This window comes from Pinus tabuliformis, chromosome 8, assembly GCF_031772625.1.
Source record: "Pinus tabuliformis cultivar Carrire ecotype Pingquan chromosome 8, CPIR1, whole genome shotgun sequence".
Lineage (NCBI taxonomy): Eukaryota > Viridiplantae > Streptophyta > Pinopsida > Pinales > Pinaceae > Pinus > Pinus tabuliformis.
Window position 1 is genome coordinate 1,615,697,406 of NC_142294.1, and position 26,653 is coordinate 1,615,724,058.

The following is a 26,653-nucleotide window of genomic DNA, read 5'->3' on the forward strand; positions in this document are numbered from 1 at the left end:
TATAAGAGAATTGTATGAGAAGATATAAATATCAAAAGGAGATGCATCTTCAACAATAAGAGTCGAAAAAAAGATGATTTCCACCTTACACAAGCTAAAAGAGATTTTGAAAAAAGAGTTGCACCATTAACTACTATGTAGATAGATTTTGTTAGTCTTAAAAAAATTGGGATACCAAAATCACTCAATAACTATGGTGCTGAATAATTGACTAAAACAACTCATTTCATTCCAGTGAAATCCATATATAAAGTGTCGACAATAACTAAGAAATCATAAGGAATGTGGTTATATTGCATGAAATCCCAAAAATATTCGTTTTTTTATGGAGACCCCAAACTCAATACAAGAACTCTCAAAGCCTTGTTCACCAATTAGTGAAACTTGCTTGGAAATCATTCAATGTCTTGCACATTATTGTCAAACTTATCCCAATATCCCGAAAGAATATCATGTATTAAAAATCAACTTCAATATTTTTTATTTATAAAATTCTTTCGTTTAATTTATGTATATATCCATGTTCTCCTTCTTCACCTTCAACTTAATGTGTTCCCACTCCAATAACTAGTGTTGCTAGGGAGTTTGTAGGCCATATATGTTTACCACATCCTAAGCTTTTCTTCCACTTTGTCATATTCTAGAATTTGTGAGGGTTGGAATCACACTTCCTCCTAGTGATATTGATGTCCACCTAATCATTGAACATTAAGAAATTTAAATGGAAACTTAAGCCCTCAAGTAATCTCACAATAGCCTCTTTGTAACTGAATATGAATTAGAAATCTCACAAAAGCGAATAAAAGATGCATTAGAGTATCCCATGCCTTGTTCAATACCCTTAGTGTCAAAAAAGTTAGTTGAGGAGAGGAGGTTTACTTTTATGCCCAACTCTTCAATTCTACTATTTGAAGCATATCCATGCCACATCCAAGATCCACTAGAAAGATTAAAACCCCTTGCCAAACCTCTTCTAATAAGAAATGGAACCATAAGCCCAATGCTAAATTTGACAATATTATAGAGTTTGACTAAAGATCAATTCCACCTACATAAACCCATCTATCATGCATTTACCATGTTCTCTTGAGGTTGACGCAAAGCTTTTCTATTATGGCTAGATCTGCCATGAGTTTTATATTTTTGAGCTTTGTTATATCCATGATGACTATGGTTCCAATGATCTAGAATACATGGATAACTTGCTCTAATCTTAAGGCATCCATGTGATCTATATTTTCCACTAATCTCTTTCAACTTTCTCAAGGCACTAACATCAATATATATATTCAAAACACAGTGGATTAGTTCAATCAACTTAACATGTGTCAAGTAGAGATCATTGAAAAGTCATAGGTTCAAGTTCAATAGTCCCTCTAAGTTAGAAGTGTGTGTTGCATTTCAACAACATTTACCCTAGAACCACCCCATTAATAAAACGTAAAGAAGCACTTGGAGGGAATGTAAACCTAGTGGTTAGGAGCATGCGTTTCCTCCTAAAAGATTACAGGTTCAAATCCGGAGGGAGGTAGAGTATGTAGAACAACATAGGCTTTAGCAATGAAATTGTTGCAAGGAGGCAGGTCCTTTATCCCACACACAAGGGGGTCTGATACACCAGTTTAGTATCTAGCTTGGCCGTAACCTTATTATTATTATAATTTTGAAGTGTAAAATATATTTTATTATTATAATTGAAGCACTTGGAGTGCATGTAAACCTAATGGTTAAGAGCACATGTTTCCTCCCAAAGGTCATGGGTTTAAATCTAACGGAGGTAGAATATGAAAAACTCCATAAACTTTAGCAATCAAATTGTTGCAAGGAGATAAATCTCTTATTCCACAAACAAGAGATCTCATACACCAAATATTACTTTCTAAATTTAATTTTATTAATTCCATATTGGTCTCATTAGTATACTCTTAGCAATATTATTATGCTTTTTTTACTATTTATAATTATAATGCTCTCGTGATATTGTTATGTTCTTTCTTTCTATTCATAATATTCTCCATGAGATTCAATAATGAAGTGAGCAGCTTATCAACAGTTCTCCAAAATCACATTAACGATTTTTTACCCAAAAAATTAAACATGGAATTAAAGAGAGGACCTACCTTCTCTCGACAATCTAATCTTGAAAATGGAGTTCACACCTCTTTCCCAGTAGAATGAACCCTGCATTACAGGTGATGAAATGATTAATCTTTAATAGAACAATTCTCGCATTATTCCAATCGCTCTTCAATTTTTAAAGAATTTTAAGAAAATACAAAATATATGTGTGTTGGAGGAAGAAATACCTGCACTTCCATTTACTCGCATAATGAATGGAATCATTGCAGCCCAGTCAAATAAATGGTAGGTGACTTTGTCCAGGATTCGAGATCAAAGATTAAAGCTGTTAGCTGACACCTGATATTTTCTTTTCTATGACAAAACTAATTATTTAGATAGGGCATATGAATGATGTACTAACACGTTCAAAACGTCAACAATATTAGGGGTTGGAAACAACTTCATGGACGTCAATAATATTAGGGGGGTTGGAAACAACTTCATGGTAGCCAACACGGTGAAATTGAGTGCAGCTTAGAGACCATCAACCTACTTTAACTTCGTTAAAAAAGACGTACAAAAATTTCTTAAAGAACTAGAGCGCTCTTCTTAAAGCACAATACTATAAGTCTATAATATAATCTAAGGTGGTTATTTGAATGCCCAAATGGTACCCTTGGCCATTAAAAACTTTGCAAGCACTGAATATTCTCTAATTTTTCAAGTTCTTTCTCACAGAAAAATTACACAATAAAATTTGATTATGGTGACCCAGGGTTCTAAGTACTTTCAAAGAACCAATAGGAATATGACTAGCACCTCAAAGTAACAGAAGAAACATAAAATAGAAATGAGAATAAGATGACTGAAATGATCATCGGTGAATCAATCCAACATTCTTCTTTGACTGGTATGCTCCAAGACCAGTTAACTTCAAAGTGCTAGTTGTCATTCTTCAGGATTTTCAGGTTCTTTATCAGGATCCTCCTCCTCCTCTTTCTGCTCCTCTTCTTCTTCATCTTCCTCAAAAGGAGGGTCGGAAGGTAATGGGGGAGGAAGAGGTGTCTTCATAGGGCTAAATTGAGGGAATATATCAGGCCGGCGACCAGGTCTTGGTCTTTCCCACTCCTGCAAAGCAATAAAAAGCCTTCTTAGAATTTACAATTCAAAGAAAATGAAATTTGTAGATAGCTACTGCCCATATATGGTTTCACTGAGAACCCACAAACAACTATTAAAATTTGATCAATGTTGACCAAGTAATGCTTCAAAACGCCAATGGCATCTTTCCAGTATACATGTAATAATCGATAACTGCATTGCACATATTCAGAGTTGGAAGTATGCAATTGAAAGGACTATAAATTGGAACTTATTGTTTTGGTGCGTGGCCATCTCTTGATCAGAGGCCACTAAAAAGCCATTGTTCAATTAAAATGATACATCACCATAAGCAATCGAATATTCAACGAGGAACAACCCACTGCCATTTAAACAACAAAACATTCAAAACATTGGCTTAAAGATTTTTTCTTCATCACATGAAACAATAGACAGGAAAAATAAAGTCAGAAATAGAAATCAAAAATATATTAATGTTACTGATTACCGAAATAGGTCGAAGGGGCTGTAAAGTACAATAAATCAAAATGGCAGTAACGGGAATGCAAGTATCATCTCCCATAAGTATGATAGAAAACCTAAAGCTGAGAGGACAAGAAGAAAAAGAAAGCCCTATATATCTAATAGAGCCAGCTATAGGTTCAAGCAAAAAGCGTAAGTAAGATGGGCTGTAGGAAGGGATCAGTCATCGTTATCAGATCAATTACTGGCAATGTCCACCCCAAGACCTTATCTGATAATGTCCTCTGTAGAGTGACTCAGACTGACGGGCTTAAATGGAATACAATGGCAATGCCAATTACTCGCATACAAAACAACATGACATCAAGTATGCAAGTTATGAGAAGGGTGGATATTGTTGTAAACTTGTATGTACAAGTGCATTCATTTGAATTATTATACGTAAAAGTATAAAATTGTAGGAAAGTGATTGAAGTTGACCAAGTCTCCAATAAAATACAATACAATAAAGTGGGTGTGTGATCACATTAGAGTAAGCCACCCAGACTAGATCAATATAAAGTACAATACAGAAAAGTACAAATATTGTATGTATTCACTGGACTAAGTCTCTTAAATTTCTCCCTGGTAAGTGGAAATAATCCCCGATTACCACCTAAATTACAATATAGAAAAGTACAAATATTATATGTGCTCACTAGACTAAGTCTCATAAATTTCTCCCTACTAAGAGGAAATTATCCCCGATTTCCACCTAACAGTGGGAAAGTATTACTCAAAAACTGATTGGGATAACCATTTACCTTCAGTGGGCAAAGTGCCTTTGTGACCCACCAAGCGAATGGTGATTTGACAACACCTAGTGGTTATGGTGCAGATGTCAAGAAATATATCTTCAGGAAGGGGAGGTTGAAAATCTGGAATTGTGACCTCCAGATGTGTGATTGAACACATTATTCTTCTATTAGATTGTCATCAAAAGTTTAACCAGAGAGGTACAGTGTACAAATGTCAACAGACTATCCATGGCTATGACTTGTTCACAACTTCGTTTGTGAACAAGTCTTATCACCAGACTTTCCATACGATATTAACATCAATAACAGGATCTCTGCATATCACTTGAAGATGTCAGGGAATATCAAATGTTGTCATACACAAGTGTAGTGTCAAGTGTAATGATTCAACAGAAGTGATGCAACTGTAATACCAAGTGGCGCCAACTACAGTGCTAAACTGTAGAGCTAACTGCAATACCCAACATAATTGTGATGCCAATATTAGTAAGATGCCAACATAACCATTATGTCATATATATTGTAATGCCATATCAGTACTGCCCATACACTGTACTTATACCGCTTAACATACCACACATTATACTGTTCCTCAATAAAACTGAGATGTCCATGTTACCATTCACATATTGTTAACATAGAATGCCATACATACAATATTGCCATACTGTCATTAGGGTTTCTCTTCAGGGTTTCAGGTGCCAAGGGGTTTACAAATATAAACTATGCCTCACCAATATGGGTTTGCCAGATTTACCATTGCATCAATGCAACGCTGCCATGTATACTAATGTGATTCTGCCCCATACATATATATATTGCTCATACACGTGACAATACTGATCTGCCTGAATATATATGTATATGATGCCATAATAACATACTTATAATAGCTGTGGGAGAACAGAGTAATGGGACTAATGCCATGAGGCTCAAATATATTGCAGAGATGACATTTATACCAAACCTAATACCGTGATCTGAAACCATACTTATTATCATGATCTGAAATCTTACAGTGATACAAATACATTACTAGGGATGCCATATGCTATTGCAGAATCATAGATAAGAGTCCTCTGCGATTACAATTTATATAGAGAGCGAGAGAGACCTGTGCGTTTACAATTGTGCCAAGAGCTTGTACAAAGAGTGATAGAGATGTGTGCAATGCCATATGAGTGAAAGTCAACATCCATGAGATGTCAAACTGAGAAATAGAATAATGTCAAGCCTGCAAGTTAATGTGATGCCAGAAAGTGAAGCCAAGGATGAGGAATTGAGGGAATCGATTCATAAGGAAACCCTCTGCAACTATCAGTTGATCCTCTGCGATGAATGATATGCATCGAACCTCCTGTGATGAGTACTGAACCTCTGCAATGAATGATATGCATCAAACCTCCTGCGATGAGTATTGAACCTCTGCAATAAACGAAGAATGAACCTCCTGAGAAGAGTATTGAAATTTGAACCTCTGCGATAAACGAAGAATGAACCTTCTATAGCGCACGAACCTCAGATCGATATTTTTCATACATTGTCGATGTAGGAGCTTTGACAAATATATAGTTGAATCTAAAGAGCAAGTGGGTGCAATCCTTTGAATTTGGCTGACATAAGTAAATTGGAAGTAAATTTAAATTCAAATTTCGTTCTTAATATTTTTCTTTGGATTCTATTTGGGGCAAAAGGATTCCCAATGGAAATTGATCCCGAAGCTGCCATATTTCAACATTCTAGGCCTAGCAATAGCAAGCAAGGCTAATTTCCCATAACCCCTCACCAATTCCAACTCGTGATATCATAGTCCATATCGACGCTCGCATTCGAAGTATGCTTCTCAACCTTTACATACACATCATTTTTAATCATTCAGTTTGGTTCATCATAACAATGACATCAAATGTCACTATTAGCGATAACAACATAATTAGTTACAGTAATCTTGGTGTTCAACATGGGGTTGTTACATGGAAGATTTCACTGAATATTCTCTAACACCATGTTAAATTTCAAACAAAGATCAAAAAAAATTGCACTTAGAAAATAACATAAACACTAGGTAGCTAGAAAACCAAAAACTCCAACGAAAACAACAACTCCTAAATACATTATTCTACAAAAAAATATTGTTGGAATACATAGAAAATACACAAATTTGAACTCTTAATCACATCTAAATTCTCTAACCAACACAGTGATGTACCCTACATCTCCTTTTATAGAATAAGAAGAACGAAAGTATAATGCATCTAGACATATGCAAAAGGAACTTAGTTTGACTATACCAAACCCTAACCAAAATCTAATCACCTAGTGTACCCTCCCACGTGGACAAGAGTGCCAAGAATGGAGCACTCCAAAAAGAGATGATTAAGTCAAAGCATGCAATAACTAGAACTCTAAACTTACAAACGATTGCATGTATCCTTGGGATCTACATCCCTCCTCCCAGAAGAGAACCTCTCATGCAATGCACCACGGATCTAGACCCTATGTTCCCTAGGGATTTGCACCCTATCTAAGAATAGACCATGTATGCAACCTCAAGTTGAATTAAAGATCAAATTGAAGATTGTTGCATCCATGCTTGAGGCATGCACACACCCTCATAACTCACACCTTCATAACAACAGCCCCCTGACCTAACCTAGAATTGTCCCATCAATAGCTCTACAAAATTCTTGAGGTGACCACTTGAACTATTATGCAATGAAGAAGAAGAATCAACCACTATGCAACCAAGTAAAAATCTAATGCAACTAGTCTCGAATACGTGGGCCTCACTCAATGTCCTTGCCAAGTCAATTTACAATAATCTACATAACCCACTTTACACTATATGCCATGCTCGAAACGAGGGGAAGTGCCTAAGGGTTTTCCAAAGATACATTTTCTGAGGAAAAAAAGGCTCGATAGGCTAGCTCAAGTAGTTAAGAGTTATGAATAACAAGTAAGAGGTCAAGGTCAAGTCCCCGAGCTAGTTACCTCTATGTATGTGGGCCTCAATCAATGTCCCTACCAGGTCAACGTACAATAGACTATGTGGCCCACTTTACATCGGGTATCATCCTTAGAATAAGGGGAAGTGCTCAAGGGTTTTCCAAGGATGTCTTTTCCAAAGGAAAAAAAACATAACAATAAAACATAAAACAACAAAAATTATCAAGGAAGGATTCTCTTAGAGAATTTTGTTCATTCACTTTTAAATTTCAAAATAATTTGATCTTTTCAAGTAATCTTCATGGAAAGTTTCAAATTCAAGGTGCCTAGGGGGTATAAATGCCAAGGCAACATTCCAATTTTCACTAATTTAGAGTCATAAGCATGTTCAAGATATTGACTGCTTGATGTGTAATATCCCAAGGGGATTTTTCAATCCTTAGGGCTTTAATTTTAACTAGGGTTTCAATAAATCAATAGTAGAACATTTCCATTCCTCCATACAACAATAGGTATCTTCCTATGAAATGCACCAATAACATAGAAGATTTATCTAATAGAATATGATCAATCACAATAGACTAGGGCTAAACAATAGATTTATCCAACCAACTTTCCATCAGTATAATTGGCCCTAACAATTTGCACAGTATTCTTTCTAGGCAAAAATATCACAACAGTAAACCTTACAACATATTGATATTGAATTTCCATGACCTTGGGTCTAGGTTAGAGTCTTAAAATCACTGATGCTACCAAACCAAGAATCTCAACCATAAACTACTTTGCATAGCAGAAATATAAAGCAGTAAATCACATATGCACAATATACATAGTTTTAAACAAAATTGTACAATAATGTACAATCACCAATCTTCGTTATATTAAACCAAATTCTGAATAATACAACAGTCTATGGTATACAAGATACAATGACAATCTTCGTTGCAGCTTCTATGTCGTATCTCGTCCTGTCGGTCCTTCGCTTCTGTATTGCTCACTAGTAGTGCCTTAGTCCATCAAGGCATCTACACATCGAGACTCCAAGAGGGCTGCCTCCTATCACTGTTGCAAGTCACGTCTACTACAATGAACACAGCTCATCAACTGCTCTCTGGGCAGGCCTAATTCCTAAGCTCCAATCTGCCAGGCTAGCAACAACTTTAGTCCATCAAAGTGTTGCACTTCGGCACTGTCCTTCACCGAACCTTCAGTTGTTCTTCGTCCTTCAAGATAGCTTGTCTAGGGCTACTTTGAGTAGACAACACACTGCCCTCCAACAACTCTATGACACCCAATCAACTCATTGTTGATTATGCTCCTAAGATGACACTTCACCACCATAGAATGTCATCCACATGGCACCAACAGGTTGTTCAACAACTGATCCAAACGCGGTCAAACCTTGACCCAATACATCCCTCCAAAATTGTTGTTGTCACCACACTGCACTGCTGCATTGTTGCGCTCTGCTTAGGGCATCACCTACAACCTTGTTCCTTCACACAACTCAGCAACCAACCCTACAAAAGATTGCGGTTTACTCTAGAGAGGGTCCTCCACCCCTACGCTCCTCCTAGCCTTGTTTGACCCCAAACATAGCTCTTAAAGGCAACCTAGCACATCGGTTGTTGTAGCTTACTTCCCCCTCAAAACTCCACCAAACAGCCCTTTAAACAACAGTCCTATGCTCCTTCAACCTTTGGCCCTTCTACCCTGCAAATGCACCCAAGAACAGCACCAAATCACGCCCAAAACAGCCCTAGGCTTCCACGCTGTCACCTACAGCAACATGAAATCTTCCACGTTGTTCCTAGGCTCCTCCACGTTGTCCCATGGCTCCTTTTGTTGCAGCTTCCTCCACGAAATTTTAGAGCTCCTCTTGGTGATGTATTGCCACAAATGGATGCCTTAGTGACTCAACTCGTCCTCAATATATAGGCTTTACTGCCTCCAATGAGTTCACATGAAGAGACAAGTCTACTTGGAATTTTCTTCAAGTCGTCCTACTTGAAAATCCAATATTTATTATGTCAACTTCAAAAATTCATATCTCTCTAACGACAACTTGGATTCAAACGTTTTTGGATGCGTTGGAATAGTCTTTCCAAGCACTATCATCCTCATCCATCACATGGCATAAATCCATCATGGTTTTGCCCCAAAAACACAATGGGTGCCAAAACCCCACACTTGGGTTCCAAACCCACAAGCTGCCTTTGTCCTCCAAACCCTGAACCCTAGGGCTTAGAGCACCTCCCAAGCTACACAATTCAACACTCCCTCTTAGCAAGGGAGGTACTTCCAAGACTAGGAAGTATCTCGTCATCATCATCACTGCTTGCAACACTTGCCCAACTCTTGGCGCTCACAATCACAGCAATCCCTGTACGGTGAACTACACCCTTCTTAGAAGTGTCGTTGTCACTACCAGAAGCAAGTTGCTTCTTCTTATCCTGTAACATATTCCACTCTTTCCATGATTCCTTCTTGGCAGTTGTAGGAGCACCCTTTCTCAACACTGACCACGCGCTCCTCTTGGGTTGCAGAGTCTTCTTCTAAATCTGCAAGCTCCCTCTCGAACTAGACTCCTTCTGAGTCTCTGGAACCTAGACCTTCTCGGAAAAGTGTACCTTCTTCTCGGGAACCTGTGCCTTCTCCTCTGAAGCCTGCACCTGCACCTACACTTTCTCCTGCTTCTCTGGAACTTGCAGTTGTTCCTGCTTCTTTCCATGATCCTCAGGCTTGGCAGTCCACCTATACAAACCATGCTCTCTAACTCTGAGTACAATCCCATTGGACTTAGAGCCTCTGAGCCCGAGTCTTGCCTTTCCATCCTGGAACAAGACCTCAAAGCCCTTCTTCTCCATCATCGAGACGAAGAACACATTATATCTGAGTCCCGATACAAACAGTGCATTCTGGACCCGCATCATACGTCCTGTCTCCATTCTGAATGGCACAACACCTGATCCTCAGATCTCCAACTGACTCTTGTCGCCCAACACCATGTGCAACTTCGAGTCCCATCCAGCTAGAGTCTCAAAAATATCTTGTGACCTTGTCATATGTTTCGTCACACCACTGTCCACATACCATCCATCCTCTTTGATAGTACTCTGCGAGAAATGAGAAATCATAGCAAAATCCTCCTCTTCATCTTCCAATCTTCTAGCGAGCTCATCCATCTCTACTTTATTGGAAATAAGGGCGACCTGCTTCCCTTTCTTTTCTCATCATCTCCCTTCTTCTTCTTCAGACATCTTGATGAAAAATGACCCATCTCGCCACAGTTGAAACACTTGACTTTACTCAAGTCCTCCTTTTTCTTACCCTTCATTCGTGATGCAAGTGCCACGTCATCATCTGAAGCTTTCTGCTTCAGTTGAAGATCCTCATCTCACAACTCTCCCTGAATGAAGTCATCCCACAGCCTATCCTAGTCTAGCAGCTTTTCCTTGGCAACGATTCCTTTGATGAAGGGCTTCCATTCCTCGATGAACCCTTTCAAGGCAATCCTTACCATATCTCCATCTGAGACAGTCACACCGATGGCAGCAAGCTCATCCTTGACCTGAGACAATCTCGTCAAATACGAGGTCACGCTTTCACCCTTTAACATCTTGGTGGACTTCAACTTATCCTCCAATACCAATACTCGGTTCTTGTTCTTATTCTGGAACAAATTCTAAAGAGACACCCACATCTCATGAGCAGTGTTCTTCCCGAATAAATGAGGTATTAGGGCATCCCTCACACCATCTAGGATGATCAGTCTCGCCCTCGCATCCAAATCTTCCCATATTTCCAGCTCCTTAGGGTCGGTTGGCTTCTTGATCTCTTTCTCAGCAAAATCCTAGATCATGTTGACCTGCAATATCAACTTGATCCTTTCCTTCCATGGACTATAGTTGGACAACCCCTCCAACCTGTCCTCATATCAGATACCTACCTGCAACTTCGACATTGTAGTGAACCCTTCACTCACAATGTGACCAACTCCCTCTCACGTTGTACTTCGCTGCACACAACTCTGATTTACTCACTTCCAAAGTAGCTCAAACACGCTCTGATACCATGTTGAATTTCCACGACCTTGGGTCTAGGTTAGAGTCTTAAAATCACTGACGCTACCAAACCAAGAATCTCAACCATAAACTACTTTGCACAGCAGAAATATAAAGCAGTAAATCACATATGCACAATATACACAATTTTAAACAAAATTGTACAATAATGTACAATCACCAATCTTCGTTATATTAAACCAAATTCTGAATAATACAACAATCTATGGTATACAAGATACAATGACAATCTTCGTTGCAACTTCTATGTCGTATCTCGTCATGTCAGTCCTTCGCTTTCATATTGTTCATTAGTAGTGCCTTAGTCCATCAAGGCATCTACACATCGAGACTCCAAGAGGGTTGCCTCATATCACTGCTGCAAGTCACGTTTGTTGCAATGAACACGGGTTCATCAATTGCTCTTTGGGTAGGCCTAATTCCCGAGCTCCAATCTGCCAGGCTAGCAACAACTTTAGTCCATCAAAGTGTTGCACTTCGGCACCATCCTTCACCCAACCTTCAGCTGCTCTTCGTCCTTCAAGATAGCTTGTCTAGGGCTACTTTGGGTAGACAACACGCTGCCCTCCAACAGCTCTATGACACCCAATCAACTAACTGTTGATTCTACTCTTAAGATGGCACTTCACCATCACGGAATGTCATCCACATGGCACCAATAGGCTTTTCAACAACTGATCCAAACACAGTCAGACCTTGACCCAATACATCCCTCCAAAATTGTTGTTGTCACGACACTGCACTATTGCACTGTTGCTCTCTGGTTAGGGCATCACCTACAGCCTTGTTCCTTCACACAACTCAGCAACCAGCCCTCCAAAAGACTGGTTTACTCTAGAGAGGGTCCTCCACCCCTACGCTGCTCCTTCTAGCTTTGTTTGACCCCAAACGCAGCTCTTAAAGGCAGCCTAGCTGCTGGCTAAGGCCTACAGCCTAGCACAGAAGTTATTGTAGCTTACTGCCCCCTCAAAACTCCACCAAACAGCCCTTTAAACAGCAGTCCTATACTCCTTCAACCTTTGGCCTTTCTGCCCTGCAAATGCACCCAAGAACAGCACCAAATCACGCCCAAGGCTTCCACGATGTCACCTATAGCAACCTGAAATCTTCCACGTTGTTCCTAGGCTCCTCCACGCTGTCCCTTGGCTCCTTTTGCTGCGGCTTCCTCCATGAAATTTCAAAGCTCCTCTTGGTGATGTATTGCCACAAATGGATGCCTTAAATGACTCAACTCGTCCTCAATATATAGGCTTTACTGCCTCCAACGAGTTCACATGAAGAGACATGTCTACTTGGAATTTTCTTCAAGTCGGCCTACTTGAAAATCCAATATTTATTATGTCAACTTCAAAAATTCATCTCTCTAATGACAACTCGGATTCAGACGATTTTCAATGCGTTGGAATCGTCTTTCCGAGCACTATCATCCTCATCCATCACATGTCATGAATCCATCATGGTTTTGCCCCAAAAACACGATGGGTGCTAAAACCCCACACTTGGGTTCCAAACCCACAAGCTGCCCTTGTGGCGCTTTGTCCTCCAAACCCTGAACCCTAGGGCTTGGAGTACCTCCCAAGCTACACAATTCAATAGATATGTCACTAGGGCCGATATACCACATATCAGGGTGACCTGTTAGAAGGTCATGTTTCCTAATGATGCCCTAACTGGGTTGTCATCTGTCTTCCCAGCTTGTCTATTGCATAATCAACAGACTGTGGAGTAATGCCCTGCTGCTACAAACACTGATCGATGCCCCAGAATTTCCTTTGCTGCCCCAGCTTCATAACTGAACCTTTGGTCCTGCGGTTCCTGCAAACTACGGTTGTGGCTACATACTAATGACTGCGGATACAAATTGTGGCTGCGGCTATGGCTGCGGCTGTGACCTCCATATCTTTTTGTCAGATGAACCTTGCTGTCAGAATCTTGCTGAATATGCTTTTAATGCTTAAGAAACCGAGTCTATTGACTTAACGAAGAAACCAGAGAAAGCTTCTTATCTAGGACTTAATCAAATTTGCTCCAAGGAATGTGTTGTAACAGAACAGTGCAGAAGAAAGACTTGTTCACCAGATGAATAATATTAGAGGGTTGCTTCCAAGATAGATCTGAGTTGCTTCAAGCTGAGTTGTTGTGCCAGAACAAGGAAAAATAGGGTGTCTAGATTCGGTGAGATGAGCTCCACCAAAACCAGACACAAGGATTAGATAGGGCAAGATCACCTCCACCAAAGTTAATCAAGAAGAAAGGGTCTTAAAACCCTCAGAACCTCAGCTCAACAAAATAGAGATATATGATCCAAATCGTGATGAAAATGTGATTCCAACTCTCCTTTATTTATAGATTCCCTCGTGGGGTTTCTCAAATGTGAGGGGTTGCAGTGCAACCCCCAATTTGAGCTTTCTGCCCTACCCGGCCGAAAATTTACCCAATGTTGCCCCAAAACATTGGATAATTGAGTTTTCCCCCTTTATCAAGACTATAGCCTATGGGGTTGGATAGGCTACTTCGGCCTCCTATGGGCAATTAATCCATAGGTGACATTACATGATGAAACACTTTAGGCATCAATGAAGGGCCTAGCTTAAACAAGACGAGTTTTCCTTCCACGCCACAACTTTCATTGACAAACAAATACCAACAACAATTTTCAAAGTCCTCCCTCCAAATAACATGCAATAAAACTAGCATCCGAACTTACACAAAAATGGAGCAGTAAAGTACCAATAATAAGCAATGCACATATTTAAAATTGGGCAAGAAAAAAATTTCCAAGTACTACAATAAAAGAAATAAGGTACTTCAAGCTACCAGCAGGATTCTGCATCCATAATACAATCCAGGTTTTGTGTTTAAATAAAATGGTGGGCCAAAGGGTCCAAATCTCTAATGCCTTACCAAGCTACCACCTTTAGATGGTGATAGAAATGTCATTCCAATCCCTTCATACATGCTAGGCACCAGAAAGAAGAAATCAAGAAACAAAATTATGTCAAGATACCTTATCTAATGGAAAGGCCTACCAATGTAAGAGGCAATATGGGAAGGACCAGACGTTGTGACTCCTACCACATCGAGTTCTATAGATGATTTGGGGCAAAGCAATTCAATGAAGGGGCACTATTGTGAATCATGATAACTAAGAAAAAGGGACTAATGATATTTCCAGCTCATAATATATTTCCAAGCCTAGAAATACATGAACAAGAATGCTCTTCCATGGCCAAGAATATTATTTCTTATCTTCTCTAAAGATAAAATTATCTTCACTAAATTAGCATTATTCTCCTCTGAGGATAGTTGTCTTATCTAAATCAAGATTCATATCGTCACATCTTCAAAATAGTATCTCAACTTAGCTTATCTCATCTAGTTGCACCAAGAGAATCAAGGTGCATTCTACAATACAGTATAAATGAGATGCATAACATACTATAACATTAATAAATTGAAACAAAAGAAAAGTTCATATCTGTAACATACATATAAATTGAAATGAAAAAAAAGTTCAGTTCTGTAACACACACACAAGGATAAAGTCCCAAGGGTTACCTCAAGTGGTCTAGGGCCAAAAGTGAAGTTCTTTGATATTGCTGCTACTTGTTGCTGATCATGGGTTCAACTCTCTTCGATTCCCTTAGGGCGAGGCCCTGTAATCAGGGCCGACAGTTTACCCCATTTACCATCTACAAAATGTGGGGAAGTACTCCGGGGTTTCCCGTGCTTTCTTTCCAAGTAAAAAAAATAAATGAAATAATATACATACACACACACTTGGATAGATCCATCTTAACCCCTGACAATAAAATAAACTAGCATATAGATGGTTTGTGTCTCGATTTCTTTTTCATCCCTCTCAATGCTTAATAGATTTGGGGTTAAGATGGATCCAATGTTGCAAACATTGGCATCGGGATAAAATCAGAAAAGATCCAGAAAACCAAAAAATCGTAAGAATCAGGAAAATATCAATAAAAATCATCAAACATTGGCAGAATTTTAAAAAATATAAAAGGTCGATAAAAAAATCACTCAAATCATGATTTTATCCGCAGTCTACAATAAAATCACTATTTTTTTGCCATTGAAAAAATCGCTGATTTTTTCAGCTGATAAACTCAACTAGGCCAAAAAATCATGATTTCACATTCTTTTCACGATAAAATCGGGATGTTTGCGACACTGGATGGATCCACACTAGTGCTATTCTTAGAATTGTTCTGATCTTAACCTGTCCTCATCTCGTCTATTCTTGGAGGATAAGAATCTATTTAAACACACTAGTACAAAGGTTGAAGGAGGTTTTCAGAGAATCCATTCTACATGAACTCTCAGAGACTTATTCCATGGCCAAGTGCAGTGTCCATACTACCTTCGAGGCTAGGCCTGATTTGGCACCCAGGCCTCATCAAAAAAGCTAATTAATATTATGTAATCATCTGCAATAATAAAATGAAGAAGGCGGCTAAACGTTCTACGATATTGACCTTTTCCACTTTGTTATCACTGGAATCCGGCCATAAAATATTTGCTGAAATTTTGGATTGTTGAAATTGTTGTTTTTAATGCAAAAAGGGATTCAGCACCCTCGAATGCCCCTACTGCAACCTGCTTTTGCTATGTTAACAATTGATATCGGCAATTCAATCAAATTCAAAATTATTCTTTCTGGATTTCAGGCCAAAAATGCCAGTTGCCCTTCCCATTATTTTAAGTGCCCAGAAAAGAGACAATTTTAAAAAGTTTAGACTATGGCCACTCCATTGACCAGATTCAGTATTGTTCCCTTGGCTGATATTTTCAGATATCTGTTAGAAAATTCCCTTTCTGTTTGGCATACTTATATTTTTGCTTTAGCTGTAACATTAGATTCTACAATTTTCAGTTCAGATTTCAGTTATAGCTTTCATTCTTCAATTATAACAGCAATATTTTCCACTTGGTTTAGTGGCAGCTATCAGGTTCAATTCACAAAAGATGCATTCATATCAGATTTCAGCCATAGGATAATCTTTCTATTTGGCTTCATAACAAGTTCTATTTGTTAGTGTAGTATCCAATAATGTTGTGAAATAAATGATATAGAACACTGAATAATCAGTTCTGAAGACTGAAATCCAACAAGAAAATGATTGATCAAAGGAAAGATCAAGAGCTCTCCTTGCCTTTCAGGTTCTTTTATTTTTAAATACGAAAGTGGCAGCAAATGTCATACCAAAACTTTGCTGCCAAGTGGATCAATTGTCATAAAAATTTCTGAGTCAAAGGTCCTTAAGCATTTTCACAGCTCCACCTAAACAAAAGTCAATTTAAAGTTTCAGAATATTTTTCTGGAGTTGAAAGAATGACTTGATTGAACTGTTTTGGGTGTTTAAGGTAAAGTCGCTCCTGAAAACTTTTTAGACCCGTCAATGGTGGGTTGGGTAGGTGAAAAAGGAGGTGGGGGGCGGTGTTATCACCCCTCCCCCACCCCACCTGGGTTCAAGTCTATACAAGGACGTGCCTGTGCTTGTGTGTGCCTATGCTTGCGAAAATGGGTAGAGCCAGGTGCAAGCCTTAAATGACTTTGGCAGAACAGATGCCCCTCACTTGTGGCTTTCTTAGCCAAACAAGATTTCTGTAGCATGGCAGGACATTTCTGTCCCAGTTTAGAACCCATAGTAGAGCACTTGCCACTTGCTCATGTTGACCCGAAGCTTGAATCAAGAAAAAAGACCTAAACTGGCCTCCTATTGGACAATATGTCACCACTCTTTCACATGGTCCCTTTTTTAAAAAAAATAAACTTTTTCCATTTTTTTATCATCCTATCTTCAATGCAGCCTTGGCTCTCCTCTCCCGCACAAAAAAGAGGGCCAAGGCAAACACAAGAGTCATAAAGAAAAAAAAAAAAAAGGTGTTTATAGACTATAGATAATTACAAAGATATACTAAGGGCATAATTTTTTGTAGTGGAGCTTCTCCTCCCGGCAGACGTGGCTAGGGTTTACCCTAGCCACTTGTTGTTCGAGCTCATGTTTGTTAGTTTTAGGTATGTTCTATGCTAGAGCAATTATTTCAATTTCTTTTCCACATTAGCAATCACATCAGCATAAAGTAAACTGCAGATAGAACATAAATATAAATCATAGAAGACAAGCCAAGACAAGAGGACACAAGATGTGGCGCTAGCCAGGGAGAAACCCCAATGTGGAGAAACCCTTGATCAATTCTTCTTTTATGTTCTTCAAAGTTCAGCAGAGAAAGTGAGAGAGATAGTACATTTACAATAGAATGTTATGTAAAAAACTAGTTAAGGTTATTAGGTTTAGTTAGACGAAAGGGCACGATCATAAGATCATGCCCTTTCCCAAAGGGTGTCCATGGCGATATATAAGCCAGGAACCACGTTGTAATCATTCATCATCTGTAATTTCATCTCTTTAATAAAATATTTATAGATATAAAATTCTGCGTATCTTAAAGTTCTCTGCTCCATTGGTATCAGAGCGGGTTCGTTATCCCCCACTTCCGTTGTGCTCGTTGTTCAGCGCCACTGCTCACGCCAATTTCTCATCGGACATACCATTCTCCACCCATACCCGTCCACTCCAACACTCTCCGCACGCTGCCGCTGTCCATTCCGTACGCTATCTGTTGCACACGCATCTGCATTCTTTTCCGCCCACCGTCTGCTGTCACTACGCCCACCGTCCGCTGACCCTAACCATACGTCTATTGATAGATTGATAGTTTCGATTTTCCCTAAACACTGTGCGAGTGTCGCTCCATTTTTGATATATATATTTAATATATATATATATATGTGTAAATTATATTAATTAACTATATATTATATAATTATTATATATAATTTATATATACATATAGTATATATTTGGAAACGATATCGGTCAAACCGTGGTTATATATATTTATAATATATATATATATATATATATAGTTATATTATATATTATATACAATACAAATAATTTAATTAATTAAATTTATTTTAATTAATTAAAAATTACATATATATATATATAGTTAATTTAATTAATTAAAAGTTATATATATATATATATATATATATATATATATATTAATTTAATTAATTAAATTTATTTTAATTAATTAAAATTTATATGCATAAAATTTATGTTAGTTAAAAAAAAAAAAAGAGGGAGGAAAAATATTTTAGCTGGCAAATAAATACACGCCCCCGCAAACCCGCTCAATGTCGACAATGACAATGGCGGATTTCCAAAAAAAGTTGTTGGATGCAGAGCATAAGATAAATAGCAACCACGATGAGGTCAATAAAATATTAAATGAATTCCATATCAAGCTTGGGGAGCAAGCTGATGAAATCAAAAATCTTCACGATACGACAAATCGAATAGAAATAAAGATGGAAAATTACCATGTTCAGACAGAAGCAGGCATCAGAGAGGTCTTAACAATGCTGAAAACTCTGTGTAAAAGGTCGAATTGTACACCCGAACAACTACTAAAAGAAGGTGAAGAGAATCAAGAACACATCTCGTCAGATTCAACAAAGTCCATAGACTCTCATGACAAAGTTGAATCCCCAAAAAAATCAGCGACACCCCACCAAGAAGCAAGTAACACAGCCTTTACAAACAAACAACTCTGGGATAACTTTACCAATCAACACCCTTTTTTCGCTCAACCAGTAGCAACATACCAGCGAAGGGCAAAAGTCGAGATGCCTAAATTCGATGGAAACGAAAAAAACAATGTTGCATGGATAAATAAAGCAGAAGAATACTTTGAGATATATGACATCAATGACGATGACGAAAAGCTCATGCATGCATCCATGAAAATGGAAGGAGAAGCATATAACTGGTATATGTGATGGAAAAAGACAACACACGTCATTAGTTGGAGAAAATTTAAAGATGCATTCTTCAAAAGATTCCAAGGTGTAAAGGAAGAAGAATTCTTTTCAAAACTCATCAAATTACGACAAAAAGGAAGTGTGGATGAATACACTCAAGAATGGGAGACCTTAGTAACACGAGTACCTGGGTTATCAGAATCTCGTCTAATTCAGTCATACATCTCGGGACTCAAAACCCATTTACAAGCAGAACTTGAGATGCATGACATTACATCTATAGAAGTAGCAAGACGAAAAGCAAAAACAGCCGAAAAGAAATCCGAACCAATATTTTGGTCAAAAGCGGAAAAAGCTTATGCAAGACGAAAGATACCCCAGTATGTGGACTCAAATAATACAAGATATGTTCCACCACATCGTCGTGAAGATGAAAAATCTAATGTGGAAATGCAAAGGATAAAAGAGGGTAAATGTAAACGCTGTGGTGAGAAGTGGGACCCCAAACATAGATGTGCTAAAGGAAAAGAACCAAAGAACCTATATAATTGTGAAGCAACCAATGATTCAAACAGTGAAGATTATGACATAGAAGACACAGAAGACGCCCCAGAATTCTCACCAGAATTAGATGATGGAAGTATTCCACAAGTGTCATTATCAGCTATGACAAGTATATCACAACCTCAGACTTTAAAGTTAAAAGGACACATAAAGAAGAACAACGTAGTGGTTTTCGTCGACTCTGGAAGCACACACAATTTTTTAGATGCAACCGTGGCAAAGAGGCTCAATATCTTTTCATTTCCCTTACCAAACATGAAAGTGATGGTAGCTAATGGTAAGAAGATTGAAAAGGTAGGGAAATGCCATAAGGTCAATTTGCAGATTCAAGACTTTAATCTAGAGTCTCCATTCTTCACGGTACCATTAGGAGGAGTAGATGTAGTCTTAGGTATCCAATGGCTACAAACTTTAGGTACTTATGCTGCCAACCATCAAGTACAATTTCTAAAATTCAAATGGGGAGGTCAGAAGTACAAGCTACACGGATTCCAAGCACCAGAAAATCAAGTTACATCATCATCCCAGATGATGAAGCTGAGTCGAAATGGAGCACCTGCTTATGTAGTACAATGTCACCAGTTGGAGATGTTATCTGCAAATATGACCAGAGAAGAGTCACCAGAGATACAAGATTTGATTCGGAAGCATGAAAAAGTATTTCAAGACCTACCTATGAAGATGTCGCCTAATAGGGAAATTGAGCATAGAATAGAAGTCAAGGTAGGGTCAGACCCCATCAACATCAAGCCATACCGATATCCACATCTCCAAAAAGCGGAAATTGAGAGATTAATCCAAGATCTTTTAAAGTGTGTGACTTTGATCATCTTGGAGTATCTGATCAAGTGGAATAACTTACCTGAAGAAAACGCTTCTTTAGAGAATGAATCATTTTGTCAACAACGTTCGTCGTTACATGTTCTTTGAGGACAAAGCATTCTTTCGAGAGGAAGGCAATGTTATGTAAAAAACTAGTTAATTTTAGGTTATTATTTAATTTTAGGTTTAGTTAGACGAAAGGGCACGATCATAAGGTCATGCCCTTTCCCAAAGGGTGTCCATGGCGATATATAAGCCAGGAACCACGTTGTAATCATTCATCATCTGTAATTTCATCTCTTTAATAAAATATTTATATATATAAAATTATGCGTATCTTAAAGTTCTCTGCTCCATAGAAGTCAATCATTTTGACTTTTGATATCGGCATGAGATCAGTTGAAGACATATTGCTTCAACTGATTATCTAAGGTGACTCGTTCACCTATCATAGTGTTGCATCTCGTCTATTTGCTGCACATTACTGTGTGACACCTTGTTGTACTATCACATGTGTTGAACCTTGATGACTGAGCTACTCTCATCTTCATGCTACTCATCATGCTGCATCTTCCATGGTCTTATTCATCATCAAGCTGCCCATGCTTATATCATCATGCTTCTTATTATGTTGCCCATGATCTCATACATCATGTTGCCTTCCTTCGGAGACAGATGCTCTGGCTGTTTCGACAGTTCCCGATAGTTCCGGCTTTTCCGGCAGTTCCAGCTTTTCTGGCATTTCCAGCTTTTCCGGCATTTCCAGCTTTTCCGACTTTTCCAGCTTTTCTGACTTTTCCAGCTTTTCCGACTTTTTTTTCCGGCGTTTCTGGCTTTTCCGACAGTACTGGCTTTTCCGGCTTTTCTCTCCTCCTACTAAAACCCAAACACAACTAGAGAGAGGAAGAGATCCAAGTGTGTGTAGAAATGGCTTGAAGTCCTCTTCTCTTTATACTAAAACGTAGAGGTTGAATAGACATGACTGTTGGGCTTCTGAGCCTACATAAGTTGTTGGCCGACTTAACAATTTGTCCATAACTTAAATAAATTCATAACTTCATAAATACTTATCGAATCGGATGATCTCTAGATCAATCCTACACCTCTCAATGAGAGGGATCCAATAAAAATATCAACTGCCATAAATAATATGACCCACATGGAGTTTGGTCCTAGTTGCCAATTTTAACACTCCATCTCAACTAGGGAGAACTCCATCCGCTAATCCATATTTCCAACTGTACTATCTCTGCTATCAGTGCCCTGCACTCCTCTGCTCATCTCTACTCAGCTCTGATAGCTCTGCTCAACTCTCTTGGCTCTGCTCTGCTCTACTCAACGCTGCTGACTCTGCTCTGCTCTGCTAGCTCTGTTGGCTCTGCTCTGCTCTGCTCAACTCTGCTGGCTCTACTCTGCTCAGCTCGGCTCTGCTGGCTTTGCTGGCTCTGCTCAGCTCTGCTGGCTCTGCTCTGCTTTGTTGGCTCTGCTCTGCTCAACTTAGCTCTGCTGAACCATGAAGAAGAAGAATTGATCGAGAATGTGTCATACCATTCTCCACTGACCTGAAGTCAGTCTCAGAGTGTGTACCACTGGTCCCAGACCAGTCCTCAACCGACCCGAAGTCAGTGTCATAGTAGGTACAACTCCTACCACTGGTCCCAGACCAATACTCTACTGACTCGAAGTCAGTCTCAGAGTATGTACCACTGGTCCCAGACCAGTCCTCAACCAACCCGAAGTCAGTGTCATAGTGGGTACAACTCCTACCACTGGTCCCAGACCAGTATCATTGATCCTAGATCAATGAAGGTCATCCTAGCATAGGGAGTACGGTAGATAAAACGATGCGTCCATCAGTACTACTATGGTCCCTATCCTCATTTCCGTGCTCATTGATCAGATGAGAGGTACTTCCCATGAGTCCCAGACTGCATGGGTAGGATGCCTCGACATGAGAACTTAATCAATCTTGTCCTGACAGGAGAACTAATCATCCTGCTACACAATCGCCATGGAGAACACATCACCCAAGCCTCACAGGAGAACTAATCATCCTGCTACACAATCGTCATGGAGAACACATCATCCAGACCTCACAGGAGAACTAATCATCCTGCTACACAATCGTCATGGAGAACACATCATCCAGACCTCACAGGAGAACTAATCATCCTGCTACACAATCGTCATGGAGAACACATCATCTAGACCTCACAGGAGAATTAATCATCCTGCTACACAATAGTCATGGAGAACACATCATCCAGACCTCACAGGAGAATTAATCATCCTACTACACAGGGGCGCGAATCATCCTGTCCCACAAGAGAGCGAATCATCTTGTCCCACAAAAGAGCGAATCATCTTGTTCACAGGAGAGCGAAATCATCCTGTGCACAAAAGAGCGTATGATCCTGTCCCACAAGAGAGCGAATCATCTTGTCCACAAGAGAGCGAATCATCCTGTCCACAGGAGAGCAAATCATCCTGTCCCAGTGTGCACCACCAAGGGAGGGTGAGTCACCCTGTGGTCGTATGTTGCTCCAGTGAGAACCACAAGCCCCCAGAGCTCCCAGAGCTCAATGTATACAACATGCAAGACCCTTGTACAAGGGTCTCTTGACGACTCCAAGTCATTCGGGAAAATCACAGATTTGATCTTTCCCCCAGGGCTTAGACAAAGTGTAGTGACCTGTACGTCATCTCATAGCGATGGAGCTTCCTTGCTCATAGACTTACCATATCCCAGATATCCCAGATAAGGTAGTATTTGATGTCTATCTGCTGGAGCAATCATCGAATTCGGGATTCCTCAATAATCGAATCCCACCTTTGGTTGTCACAGAGAATCACAGTGGTACAAACAGCTCACTTGAAGAGCTTCCCCAACCAGGCAGCTTCATACGAGATCATACTCGTAGATATGTATCCGATCTCAGCGGTGCTTATAACAACCGACTTCTGCTTCCTGCTCATCCATGATATCGAAGCATAATCCAAAGAGAAACAACACTAAGAAGTGCTCTAGTGATCCTCCACACTGCCTACCCAATCAGCATTCGAATAATCATGCAGTTTCATATTTCCGGCAGTGTATCTCAATCCATGAGAGATTGTGCCCCGAAGACATCTCAGAAGATTCTTGGCACCAATCCAGTGAGGTTCAACCAAATATGAGCTCACCATGCTAACTGCAAAACATATGTCCAGACGGAAGTTCACCAAGAACATCAACGCGAATGAGTTTATGAGATTCAGAGGCATTTCCCAAATCTGGTCCGACATCACTACCATATAACTTCTGAAAGTTAAGATCCTTGAGGTAGTCACAGGCTTGCAGTTCACCATTCCACATCTGGAATCCAACTCCCTCTTACTTCTGCAAATGAGAGGGTCTGCACCTGTTAGAAGTAGGTCATCCTCATAAGGTGTTGGTATGAGAGGTCTATCATCCACAACCTTCGGATGGTTTGGATCCGTTTCACTCCTAGTGAATCTCAGCTTTATCAGACAGCTATCGATCCTCTCATACTATGCCCGGGGTGTTTTGCTTCAAGCCATAGAGGGCTTTCTTCCACCTGCATATGCGAGATTCCTGATTATCAATCTCAGACCCCTTGGGTTGTTCCAGACCTGTGGACCTGCTACATGAGGGGAATGGTCCCCTTGTAAGATTTTCCTTCGGTACATCTCAGACATGTACTTTCATGCTCCTTTTGAATTCAGGCATCCCTGTCACCATCTGACTCACATACCTTCGGTGCTACGTGACAATGGACATGGTCCCCAGTGGACTTTCTACAATTTGATACAACCCTGAACTCAAAAACATCTTTGAAAATTATATTTCCAAAGACGTACCTTTCCATCGATAAGTGCCACCCTGAAACCTTTGACTTCCATTTTTGAGATGGACACCAGGTTCTTCTTGTGATCAGGTACATAAAAGTGATTTGGGGTTCCTTGCTTTCTTTGAAGAGTCGACCATTTCCTTGATGACCTGCATTACCTTCGGACACTCCTTCGCATAATGGCCAAACTTATTGCAACCAAGGCATCCGCCTTTCCTTCCACCCTTAGATCTGAACTTCCTTAATGAAGTGATCTTTAGATGGGCCATCAAAAACTTCCGCTACGATATTTTGATAATATGTTATGCTTCGACTTCACCCTTTGTGAACTTAGAAGAGAGATGTGGAACCAATCGATCCTTTTATCTTGTCCCTATTGTCTTTGGTGATTGCTCTTTCACTCTTGCTTGAGCATTGTCTTCACCTCAGCTCTGATACCATGTCAGTTTTAGGTATGTTCTATGCTAGAGCAATTTATTTCAATTTCTTTTCCACATTAGCAATCACATCAGCATAAAGTAAATTGCAATTAGAACATAAATATAAATTGCAGAAGACAAGCCAAGACAAGAGGACACAAGATGTGGCGCTAGCCAGGGACAAACCCCAATGTGGGGAAACCCTTGATCAATTCTTCTTTTATGTTCTTCAAAGTTCAACAGAGAAAGTGAGAGAGAGAGTACATTTACAACAAAAGTCAATCACTTTGACTTTTGATATCGACATCTAAGGTGACTCATTCACCTATCATAGTGTTGCATCTCGTCTATTTAAGCGAACAAAGTTCCTTCTACAGATTAATTAATCCAAAAGACTTGGAATGTCAAGATATCCATTTAGGATATAAATATTATATTAAATAAAAATGAATAAGAATGAATGATAAGATTTACAAATGAGAACGAGAGGCTCGCTTATATACCAAGCAAGTGTCTCTTCATGAAGAGTCATGTCCTATTAGACATGCCTCTTCAACCTAATTACTAACTTAACTAACTATTATTTATGATTATTATCTTTTACATTGTATTTATATTGTTTATATATTTTATTTGTTACATTGCCTCCTTCCTCAAAAAGCTTTGTCCTCAAAGCTTGTCGATGAAAAAAAGCTTGATCTCTTTTTCGGCTTTGAAAGTCTTTCTGTTTTGGAATAATATATGATCTTCTTAGTGACAAACAAAATTGTCGCACCGAGAAGGGATCAGACCATCCCAGATTAATCTTTTGTATAGCATTCTGATCACTGGAATTTTGTGACGACTTGTTAGCATAAGACTGGATTGAGATTACATCACTATTATTCGGAACATCAATTTGTTGTTTCGGTTCTGACTTGTTCAAATATGTAGCATGGTTGATTCGTCTGTTCTCATGATTCGGATGCCGATATGGAACCTTTTTTGTTTGATTTTTCCTTACTGGGCATGCGACAATTTTTATATTTTCTTCTGGCGAAGATGTTGAGTTTGTTATGAAACATTCATTGGGGATGTTCATCGTTTGAATTGCAACATCCACGTGTGTCTTTTCTTCAACTTGTTTGTCTTCTTCCTGAGTTGTGACATTCACTGAATCGGTATGTGTTGTTTTGTCATCAACTTGAATTCCTACATTTGATGCTTCCTTCTTGATAAGTTGTTGTACCTGGTTTTCTAATGACTTCTTATCCTTCTTTAGTATCTTAATTTGCGTCAGCAATTTTTCACTATGGTTTTTAAGTCGAGAAACTTCTTCATTTTTGTCAATAGTGATTTTGTCAATTTCATTTTGCATATTTTGTAATACTTTTTTACCTTCTTGAGAAATTACTTTTGAAATATCCGATATATCTTCTGGCGTTACTAAATTAGGTTTCAGTGTAACATCTTGGAGCGTTATTTTCTTCTTCTTGTAAGAAAATGTTAAAAACTTTTTCTTAGTATTTAGAATAAAGGAACCTAGAGTTTTCATCCATGGTGATCCCAAAACAATGTCACTATCGTTAAAAGATAGGGTTTGCACGGTGAATTGTGAGGTAAAAGTATAATCTCCAATATTTAGGTGTAAATTGCTTATATCGTATTGTTTGCCAAAAAAAATTGTTTC

At 39.0% G+C, this 26,653-nt stretch overlaps 1 protein-coding gene across 1 annotated transcript in view; it reads right to left on the minus strand.

Moving 5' to 3' along the window:
* Positions 1-2,712: 2,712 nt before the first annotated feature.
* The window catches only part of LOC149242252 (uncharacterized), a 43,612-nt gene continuing 19,671 nt past the window's right edge, over positions 2,713-26,653 (minus strand). Inside the window, exon 2 of the mRNA XM_089374194.1 lies at positions 2,713-3,189. Coding sequence (XP_089230320.1) covers positions 3,010-3,189 — 180 coding nt within the window. The 3' untranslated portion in view covers positions 2,713-3,009. The remainder of the gene's footprint in view (positions 3,190-26,653) is intronic.